Source organism: Carassius gibelio, chromosome B19 (genome assembly GCF_023724105.1).
Source record: "Carassius gibelio isolate Cgi1373 ecotype wild population from Czech Republic chromosome B19, carGib1.2-hapl.c, whole genome shotgun sequence".
In the NCBI taxonomy this organism is placed as follows: Eukaryota; Metazoa; Chordata; class Actinopteri; order Cypriniformes; family Cyprinidae; genus Carassius; species Carassius gibelio.
Window position 1 is genome coordinate 23,220,988 of NC_068414.1, and position 11,596 is coordinate 23,232,583.

Sequence of the window (11,596 nt, forward strand, 5' to 3'; positions counted from 1 at the left end):
ACAGCTTGTACAGTATAAAAACCATTATGCCTATGGAATGCCCCCATAATGATAGGAATACCAGTGTATGTGTGTGTGTTTGTTTAAGAGCAACAGACTGGGCCTTTGGGCTGATATTACAAGTTCAACACTTGTATAACAAACTTCAAAAACATATATTTCTCCTTTTTTTTGTCAGAGTACTCTATTAATTGTATTCATTTAATTAAGGAGAAAACATCAGGTGAGTCTGTTTCACCCTCTTTTTCTATAAGCTGTCTTTATAGAAGAACATCTCTCTGATTCTCTGAAACGGTAAAGCCATATGGCAGCATGCAGCTGTGAAGGTTTGTTGCGGTATATATGTGTGTGTGTGTGTGTGTGTGTGTGTGTGTGTGTGTGTGTGTGTGTGTGCGCGTGTGCGTGTGTGTGTGCGTGTGTGTGTCATTTTGAGTGTCGCATAATCTTTTCATCTAACAGGTGCTCATTGCAGTATTTGGTGGGCTCTCTTTGTGTGCTTTTGCACGAATTCACAATATGTTAGTATTTGAAGAAGGGAACATTAAACAGCTTATCCTTGATGCTGAAAATGGATGTATTTTCTACATTGAATAAATTTATAGCCTACCTTTTAAAATTTTGACAATTTCACGCAAAATATATACAAATATTAGTCATTTAATATATATATATATATATATATATATATATATATATATATATATATATATATATATATATATATATATATATATATATATATAACTTCTTAAAATTTGTGGAGACGCCTTATTAATCCAGATCTTACAGTTGTGATAATAATTGTAATAGCCTAACTGTTGCATTATTTGGATGAAGACAGTCAGACATTGTGAATCAGTTTTAATTTAGTCAGTGTATCAAACGTGTTATTTTATATTGTTGTTTTTAATTTCCTCTAATTAACTTTGGCGTGGGTGTCTAGAATTCTTTTGCTTGAAGGCTCTCTTGGTGCTTGCGTGTTTTTGTGAGCGCGCAGCGTGATTGCCAGGAAGAGGCAGAGCGCACGAGCGCGCGCGCGTATTTAATTGAGTGTGTTGCGCGAGTCTGCACGCGCTCTGCTGTCACAAACAGAAGATGTTTGACAAGCTCACCACAGATACAAGCGCTCGTTTCTAACCATTTCAGTTGTTTCTTCCGGTCGCGTTACATAAAGGTACGTAAAGTTAGTTGCCTCTTATGTTTTTGCTCTCAATTAGAAGCAATTCTGTGCCGTAATGGTATCTATGCTTTATAGTGAGACGTGTTGTTTTGTGTGTTTTAGATATGTGTAACGCTACTGCTCTCAGGCACGATTTAGTCAGCATGACCACAATACTATTGCACTGCAAGGACACCTGTGTCTGACTCATTCTGGTATTAACAGTAATTTCCTGGAGTTCATACAAGTTTGTGTTGATAAAAACAAACTCAAACCTTACAAAAAGCTTGATATTCACGCTGTTTCTATGAAGAATGGTTCTGTTGCTATATAGTGTAATATAGGGCTTAGGGTCGTTTAACAAAAGAGCAATGGAAGCGCGAGATCTAGGTTCGTTTTTAGAAAGCACAGCTGCTGCTTAAGCGTCGCCTCCGTGTGCGTCAATGACAAGTCTGAGATCGCCAAGCAGCCGCTCCAAATATAACGCGTGCCAGACTGTGCCCGGAATGCGACGTAGTGGTGGAAACCGAAGCCCATCTCGGCTGCCGCACCTTCATCCTGGCAGACGGACACATAGCATCTCTGTACACAGATCTTTGCGCTATTCTGCAGCGCGCTCGTGCGTCTATGTGTGTGCACGCAACTTTCCCACAAGCTTTAGTTTACACACTGCCTTTACAATAATTACTATGGTAACCATAACGTTTGCTAAAATACTATATTAAATCCACTTTTTGTTACTAGATTAAACCCTTAATATTAGCTACTTCTGTCATAAAAATTGATTTTGGCACATTGTTTGAAGAAGGACAGTTCAATTGAGCTGTAGCTATTTTAGCACTGCTACATTCTCCTTACTGTTGCTTTAAATGGCAAATTCTATAAAAGGTCGTTTAATATTGAATAACTTACATTTCAGACATAAAATGACCTGTACGTTTGTATATTTATTTTCTATGAAAAAAAAGTTAAATTAATGGAACGGAGTGATTTTCGTTCTCCGCTTCTGTAATTACTTCGCTGAATCGTAATTACTACTCCAAACGATCCATTATTATAATAATATTGATTGATATTTTCATATATTTTGGATTAATTTGTATCCATTACAATTAAATTATATATATATATATATATATAATATATAATATAAATGCATGATAGCACAATAATAAAAATGGATACCCATATTTTTTTTTTTTTCATAATAATATATTTACACTGTTAAAAATTAAGGTTTCAAAAAGCACATTAAGTGATGTCATAGAACCCTTTTTGTTTCCCCAAGAACCTTGTGGTAAACAGTTCTTAAAGGAAACCCTTTTTTCTTAGTATAAAAGAATATTATGCAATGGAAAGGTTCTGTGGATGTTTTTGAAATTCCAGTTATTTGTGTATAATACATATGCATAAACTATGGCTACCAAGTAAATTTATGTAAGGATTGATCAGTGGCCAAAAACCTAGACCGACGTGTTACTGCCCATCAGCTGTTAGATGCATGTTAGATGGCACACAATTCTTTAGCATCTAAGTTTTAGGCCACCTGTTTGATAACCCAGAAAAGACCTTGACGAAGATGCCAAGCGCTACTGCGGTGTCTGCGTGTGTGGAGGCGTATGGCTTAATGATAGCAGTGACTCAGCGGTCAGACATGAAGACAAGTTCAAACACGATGAGAGTGATGACATAAGAATGAAGGATGCACTCTAGCCAAACGGAGCTTGTCTGTATGTGTGCTTTCCATTTAGGGAGTCGTCATTATGGGAATATAATTTACAGCACCTGCCTCTGCTATGAAAGAAGTTGTACATAATGCATGCATAGAAATCCATGTTTGAAAACTGACTCTTACACGCATTGGTATTTTTGTCCAAATCAGCAAACTGTATGTTGCTGGAGAGACCTGTGCCTCTCAACTGGTTTTGATTTAGTGCTTTCCATTAAACATGAACACAGTAAACACTGACACAGCACAGTCCCAGAAAGTTTATCATACAGAATTAAACAAAAATGTCTTCAAGATCAATCATAAATGCTTTAATATTACTATAAATTGCATAGGCCCAAATTAAAAAAAATGCTTTTTAATTTAAAGTTTTTTATATTTTTAGTATTTTAGATTTTAATTATGAATTTAATGTTGATGCTTTCAGCTAATAATTCACCACAAGACAAGTCGTGTTTGGTGAAAAACAAACCATGGTTTGTCCTGGTTAAAAGTGAATATTTGAGTTAACCTTGTGCAGTTTTGTTTATGATATGTTATGATATGTCTCTCTATGTTGGCATCTGTCTAATTTGTCTAGTTTTCTTTCAAATGACTGATGAATTTGCTCCAAAATATTATTTCATACACTACATTTAAAACAACTGGGAGTAATTTTCTCCACACATTGATAAGACTATTTATTTTGCTGTGGCAACTACACAGTTTTTTGGCTATAATAATTTTATTTTACCTTGAGCACAGGCAAGTCAGTTCATTAATGAATAAAAAAATATTTAAGATTACTATTGATATTTGGTTTGAGGCTTAATAGGTTTAATCACTGATTTGAGTTTTTTTGACACTGACAAGTAAACCTTGCATAGGTCTCAGAGTAAATAATTGTTTACAAATCTGAAAAGGATTTTTGTTCTTAGTGAAAGCATCACACAGAGATGTTTTTTTTCTCTCCTTTACTAATTAAGAATCTTTCTAGCCATCTGTTCTGGCAAGAGAAGAGAAGGACAGAACAAGGAAAAACGAGAAAAGAAGACATCTTGTTTTGGTAGTAATTGACTTGGATGGTCATGGGGCATATGGTTGCCTATGACTGATATGACCTTTGAATCAGAAAATTTCAAGATGTTAGAAACAGAAGAATCTGAAAATATCCCAGAATGCACTACGGAGGAGATTTCACCTCCTTGTTGTACCACAGACTCAGAGGACTGTCAAGAATCCAGCCAGGTGATAATATCGATTCAACAACTTCCTATCAATTCACTCTCCCTATTTAATTGCCTCCTATCATTTTTTTTTTATCCTGTTAATTTTTTTTTTCTCTTTGAGCAGCCAAAATCAGATGATAACAATGGACAACTCAAGAAGAAACTGAAGGTAAGATTGCAAATGAATCTAATCATTAAAGCACCCTCCCTATAGAGAAGTCATTTCATTTATGAGTTTATTTTCTCTTCTAGCTTGCCAGACGTTAATGTTAGATTGATGTGGCTATACTCGGCAGAATATTGCTTTCTGAATCATTCTCTGTCTTCAGTGGGTAAATGCCGTTTGCTACTTACTGCTTAACCTCAACGGTTATGTGTCTCAGTCCAAATACCATTAGTAAACATAGCATTCACTCCCCTGATAGTACAAAGTCACCCAACTCCATAATATAAATCACATCAGCAGCTTTTAGACAGTCTGGGACCAGGTCCAAATAGTTTAAAAATAGCGTAGTTACACTTTTCACTTTTGTAGTGTAGATCCAATGATCTAGAAATGCAATACAATTAAAACCATTCCTAATGGCTACATTCACCAAAGGAAACTTGTGACATATTTATAAAAAACCATATGTCTTTTATCAGGTTAGTATTTCAACTGCCATACAAAAAAGACAATATATAAGAATAATCTTTTTTGTGTCCAATGTACTGTATGATATTGTTGAAATAACAAAAGTAGCAATAATGCACACTGAGAACGCTCTTCTCTAGAAAAAAATAATATTTATTTTCAATAATGGGGTTTGTGTGTTACAGGCTAAAGCAAAATTAGTTCGGAGCACCGCTGTGTGTGATGAGTCTGTGTCCACTGAGGAGAACAGCAAGGTATGAATCATTTATAAACTAAAGACACATTTACAATCTTAAATTCACCATTAAAGTAAATTTACAGCCTAGTAGATGGATAGGACATATGTGAGTGAATTAAAACTGTAATCACTGATTTCATTTGGTAAGTGTTTAAACGATAAGTTTTCCAATGGTATTTTCTTAAATCATTATATTTAGTCCCCCAATCCTGAAAATGCAGTAACATCTATCACATTCTTGAAGTGAATCATAGAGTTGCTGAAGGAGTTCTGTTCTGTCTGGTCCTAGGAAAAAGAGAGCAAGACAACTGTATCTAGTAAACATGGTGACAGCAATGAGGAGGAAGAGGAGACAAGCGTCACATCGAAAAAACCAAGTTTATCTAAAGGTAGTTTGCTTTACTTATAGGTCTTTGTGTATCATATTTTCACACAATATGTGCACATGATGAAATACATACATATTTTAACTAGAGCGTAAAAATATTGCATCCATTTGTTGGGGGTGTTAAAAGTGTTCAAAGAGAGTAAGGCTTTTTTCAAATAAGCTTCAGAATGAGCAGATTTTTAATTTCAAAAATACTTTGTTTATATTGAAATTAATTTGAGGATATATATACATTACTGCTCAAAAGTTCGGAATCAGTAAGATTTTTAATGCTTTTGAACCAATGCTGTGTTTAATTGATAACAGCAATATTGTGAGTAAAATCGTGAAATATTATAATTTAAGAAAACTATTCTATTATAATATGTACTTAAAATGTAATGTGTTACTTAAGTATTCAGGACATAGGATCCTTCAGAAACTTTCTGACTGTACTTATGATAAATTTAATGCATACCCACTGAATAAAAGCATTAATTTCTTTTGAAATATTTTTTTAATATCCCTAGACCATCAAACAGTAGTGTGTATTTTATACAGCTTTTAATATTATGTGCAAATACTTGCAATTAGTTGTTTAAAATGGTGATATATATATATATATATATATATATATATATATAAGTTCTAATTTTAACTTGCTTCCTGTACTCTGCATATAAAAACTATAATTCTATGTATGCGTGTATCTTTTAGAGCCCAGTCTGGAGTACACCGACTCCACAGGCATTGATCTGGAGGAATTTTTAATCACTACTTTGAAAAGCAGTCCCAGGTGGGTAAAAGTTTGAAAAAATCTCTTCATTCTCCTCCTTCCATTTGTGCTGAATCAGTTTATTTTTGGATTGCAGGGACAGACTGATGCTTATAAAACTCGAGCAAGACATGACTGACTTTATGACAGACAACAGGTATCATTCCATGAATGTCTTTCATGCTTCTGAGATAGACGTGTTTGTAATGTGATATAATATGTCTCTTTCTCTCTCTCTATAGTTCCTATAAAAAGTTCCCTCAGATGTCCTCGTATCACAGGATGCTGGTCCACAGGGTTGCAGCTTATTTTGGTCTGGAACACAACGTGGATCACAGTGGAAAAGCGGTCATCATCAACAAAACCTGCAATTCCAGAATGTATGTGTCTGTTACAGAAATGATATATGTACATTTAATGAAGGAATGGATGCAATTATATAACATAATATATTTCAGACCAGAACATCGGTTTGCTGAACATGTTCAGGAAGAGAAAACAGATGAAAGAAGATTAATACTGAAGAGAGACACCAGTCAGGAGAAAGAAGACAGTCAGGTTTGGACAAAAAAACACATCACTGACCCCTGACATTACCAATAGCTCTGATCTTTCCGGCTGGTTAATTTGTGTCTGCACGTCTCCTGTTGTTCTTTTATAGCTGAGAGTTCCATCTCTTAAAGAACAAATGAGGAGCAAGTCAATAGAAGAGAGAGAGGAGGAGTACCAGAGAGTCAGAGAACGCATATTCTCACAGGATGTAAGAAAACACCTACTTAAAAAGCTCCAACAGTAATGCATTAAAGCTTGGCCTCTGATTTGTGCTCTTTTATTTTTCAGTCCACTTGTCTCTCTCAGAGTGTTTATATTGAAACCAGGTAAAAAAAAAAAAGATTTTTATAAATATATAATAAGTAAATGTTATATTCTTTAAATAAATGTTTAGAAATAAATATAATATTATTTTTTATATATAGATATTTTAATATGATTTATTATGTAATATGATAACACTGTTTTGATAGTTAAGACATTCTACTAATTCTATGCAACCTTACAACTACATTGCAGTGTTTGCTTACTGCCAGTGTAATATCTACTTGGTTAATATCTGCTAAAATAAAAACAAAATTTGTAAATAAAAAAATCAGTAGTTTGAAAACCATGTAATTGGTTTAAATGTAAATATGTAATTTTAGCTGTAAAATTCTTTTATTGTAACTGATTGCAGAGGTCTAGATGACAGCAGTATTCTCAATGAGACCCAGAGAAGACGGCAGCTATTTAGGTGAGAAATGATTTTTCTCCATCTTCCGATCTCTGAAGATATGTCAGGAAAGAGATTGTTCTCTGATAAGCTAAGCTTTTCTGATTGGCTAAAAAAAAGAGAGCTGCTTCCCTGACTCAAGAGCTGTCACAAACACAGCTGTTATTTCTCATGACACCTATTTCAGGAATATTACGGACATTTTAAGTGTGGTATTTCCGTTTCATTGCCGTCCCGACAGGGGTAACAGGGATGGTTCGGGTCGGCTGTCTGGCAGCAGGCAGAGCAGCTTTGAGCTGGACTCTCATTGGAATGACCCTCGACCTTGGAGCAGCACAGATTCTGACAGCCCGACATGGACCTCTAAATCTGCACACACTCGTTCAGACAGCAACTCCAAACTCTGCAAACCAGGTGCAATAATAACACCAGCCATCATGTCCCTGTCAGAAAAAAAAAGTAAAAAATGCGACAAAGACATTCTTTGCTAGTTATTCAGAGTGGGGTTTAGAAGTCTAATGAAAAAGCTTTTATTTTATATTCTTCTCAGATTTAACACAAATCAAATGATATGTATTAGCATTAAAGTGAAATGTTTTACTGAATGTAAAAAAAAAAATACACAAAATACTTTTTTTGCTTTGATGACATTGGTTCCTCGAGTTGCATGAACTCCAACCAGATGAGTCACATGATCAATGTCACAATAATCCTTATTTGATAAGTAGCCTAGAAATAGTGCAGAATGCCTCATAATGTTTCTGACCTGCCGTTGTTTCTGTCTGATCGATCTAACAGTGTCCGAGTCAGCTCTATCATACGCTCCACCCAACAACAGCCCTGCTTACATTATTGTGCCTGCTGAGTCATCAATACCTCCTGGGAGCATCTTATTGAATCCACACACAGGTACACACACATACACTCTCCCAAACAACAGTACACACTCACAATTCCCTGAGTAGAAGCTGACTCATTGGTTCAGAATGGCTGTAAGGCTACACACCACATAATCTTTCTCATCCAACTATGGATATGTCCTTTAGGGCAGCCATTTCTAAATCCTGATGGAACTCCAGCTGTTTACAACCCTCCAATAAATCAGAAGCCGTGTAACCAGCTTAACCCGGTACAGTCACAAGCCCCGCCCCCTCCACCTCAGCAGCAGCCAGTAGCAAGCCATGGTGTCCCACAGGTAAATAAAACATATAATGGAGACTAGCAGTGCATAATATATCAATACCATATTGCTTATCTGATATGTATTTGTTTGTTTATTATTATTTTGTTGTTGTTGCCCTGTTTTCACACTTACTTTTGCTTCCATCTAACCTAACACTCACTTTAAGTTAACTCTTAACAACACAAAAATATAAAAACACTAGCCGGGTTTCCATTCCAAAGTTGCGAAATTAACTTATGCGCAAAATTGGAATATCGCACAAAACATTTCATTAACCATTTTCGCACAAGTCAAAAAACACCTCAAGTGAGTGTAAAAATTTTAAGGCATTTTTATTAGATTTCAGTGTTTCCATCACTCGATTCTGATGCGATACTTCAAAATGTGCATAACTTCAGGGTGATTGAAACCCAGCTACTGTTAAATGTAATCTTTAGTAAATATCCAAATGAATATCCATTTCTCATTCTGCACATTATAAAGAGTCCGTATTACAGAAACATACAGTTTCTATTCCTGTAGAATAGATCCTAATATATTGATTTTAGTTAGGATTTTATTTTCCATCTTTATCAGCAGAATTCACAGTCTGTCCTCTTATTTCTGGTTAAGGTTCAATACTCCTCTGTGACATACCTTCCACCTCAGCAGTTCAACATTTCTACCTCCCAGCAACCCCCAATAGAACAGACTGTGAGTGAGACTGTGAGTGAAACTAAGTGTTAATATTATCTAGTTATCTAATATTATTTATATTTATATTATGACTTGTACAAAATATTTAGTATACACAACACCATTCAGAAGTTTCAAGGATGCATTAAACTGATCTAAAGTGACAGTGAAGGCATTTATAATGGTGTAAAAGATTCTATTTTTAACAAACAAAGTTATTTTGACCTTTCTATTCATTAAAGAGTTCTGAAAAATATGACACTGAAGAATAACGATCCTGAAAATTCAGCTGTGCTATCTCAGAAATAAAATATTCTAAAATATATTAAAATATGAAATGGTTATTTAAATTTCACAATATTACAGTTTTTACTGTATTTTTTATCCAATAAATGCAGCCATAATGAGCATAAGAAAATTCTTTTAAAAACATAGAAAAAAAAAAAAAAACGCACATACTTGACAGGCCTATTTTTGACTTTTAGAGGGAAGACATTACTGCTAAGTTTGGTCACATGACCTTGAGTCGCCAGTTGTCATCAGGGGAACTTCCAGATATGTCCTCATTCTACATGCAAGGAGCTCCACCCACACACAGCTATGCTCCGCCCCACCACAGCTACGCTCCAGCTCACCATTCAGACAATTACATAACCCCTGGAATGACACTGGCTCCTCCCACAGCCCCGCCCCCTCTGAGTCAGCAGAGCAGCCAGGTACTTCATCATAAATTAGTAATGAGATACGATGTAATGTCATACTGGATGTCTAATTATGAGTCAGCTCTGGTCTTCTCTCTTAGGTTTCAGTGTACAGTTACCCTGTTCAGTGTCCCAGTGCATCTCAACAGTACGCAGCAGCCAGTTACAACACACAAACAGGTACACATGAAGCCCCCCTGGATCCCTTACCCCTGAGTCTCACAGTAGTAGGAGAGGGGGCCGATACACTGTAAGAGATGGTGGCACTGGTCTCACAGTGAACCGGTCTCTTTTCCTGCTATTCAATGCAGCTCTCATATATATGATTGGTTCAAGTGTTGTGTGTTCATGCATAAAAATGCATGAATAAATAATCTTTAACATATGTGGTATTCCTTTGCTAACTATTATTTTGAGTCCATTGTCACTGTACAATTAATAAAATCTCACACATACTTGTCCATATTTTTTTTTACAGTATACCCGCCTGTCGTGTCAAACCAACAAGGCTGCCCTGGCATGATGGGAAGTCAGATTCTACCCCAAACACAGCAAGGCATTTTAGGACCTTACCCATCCGTGTCCTCCTATCAGGTACTAATGCAAAAAAAAAAAAAAAAAATATATATATATATATATATATATATATATATATATATATATATATATATATATATATATATATATATATATATATATATATATATAAATATAAATATATATATATATATATATATATATATATATATATATATATAAAAATATATATATATATATATATATATATATATATATATATATATATATATATATATATAAAACCTCCAGGAAATGTTGTTCTGAATTATAAAATGTATGTATATGTGCTTTTCCTCTTGTAACAAGGTACCACAGCAGCAACAACCACAACAACAGTCCTATCCTGCAATGCTGGTGTCAGGACAAGGTGGGCAGACACAGTGTTTGGTGCCCCCTGCTGGAGTTCAAGTATACTGCAGCTCTTTGGCCCCCTCTTCCCCTCCACCACTCAACATGATGGGGGTCTCCTTCCAGTCAAGTAGCTGCAAAAATGGCTGTAGCGTTAATCAGAACCAGTGCTGGTACTAAAAGACACTGTGTTCACATATAAAGTGTTATTATGAATTCATCATATGCATTCAGTATTTGTAGCCACACAATAATTGTTCTCTACAGTCTGTAGCACTCGAGTCTGATGATACCATTCTTCAGATTCAACCTTTTCTACTTTGTCAAAAACACGTTTCGAATTTTACTTTACATGGACATTGATAGAATCATGTTTAAATTGCTATTAGAGCATAATTTATACTATTTATATTATTACTTGTTTTGCTTAATATGGATAAAATGATATATTTGAATGGTATGTAATACTATATTTATCTTGTTTATAGAGGGCTATATTACATATATTGGGAATGAAACTAGATTCAGTGTTTTCCGTTATCAAAACAGTATGTCAACCGTTTTAAAATAAATTTTGGTTTGTTTGTTTGTTTTACAGAATTTTATTAGGATGTAACATTTGACCAGGCTGGACAATATCGAAGTGGCATTTCTTAAATATAATGGTATTTTAAGTGGTAAACAGTTTGATGTCTCTTGTATGTTTTACTCGCATTCATCCAGTGAGGGGCGA

General features: G+C 35.0%; 1 protein-coding gene across 4 annotated transcripts; it reads left to right on the plus strand.

Annotated features, from left to right (window-relative positions):
* Positions 1-1,012: 1,012 nt before the first annotated feature.
* arpp21 (cAMP-regulated phosphoprotein, 21) lies at positions 1,013-11,547 on the plus strand. 4 transcript variants are annotated; one of them, XM_052583751.1, is made up of 21 exons: positions 1,080-1,174; positions 1,283-1,374; positions 3,854-4,115; positions 4,221-4,265; positions 4,916-4,984; positions 5,258-5,357; positions 6,053-6,131; positions 6,208-6,267; positions 6,353-6,490; positions 6,569-6,668; positions 6,772-6,870; positions 6,951-6,988; positions 7,342-7,398; positions 7,619-7,791; positions 8,176-8,286; positions 8,424-8,572; positions 9,173-9,265; positions 9,721-9,951; positions 10,038-10,116; positions 10,415-10,530; positions 10,822-11,547. In XM_052583751.1, the coding sequence occupies exons 3-21, from the start codon at positions 3,975-3,977 to the stop codon at positions 11,041-11,043; spliced, it is 2,100 nt and encodes a 699-aa protein (XP_052439711.1). In that variant the 5' UTR covers positions 1,080-1,174; positions 1,283-1,374; positions 3,854-3,974; the 3' UTR covers positions 11,044-11,547. The 4 variants fall into 4 exon arrangements, with proteins under 4 accessions (XP_052439709.1, XP_052439712.1, XP_052439713.1 ...); XM_052583749.1 differs by lacking the exon at positions 1,283-1,374 and having other exon boundaries at positions 1,013-1,174; XM_052583752.1 differs by lacking the exon at positions 1,283-1,374 and having other exon boundaries at positions 1,013-1,174; positions 9,173-9,253.
* Positions 11,548-11,596: the final 49 nt, after the last annotated feature.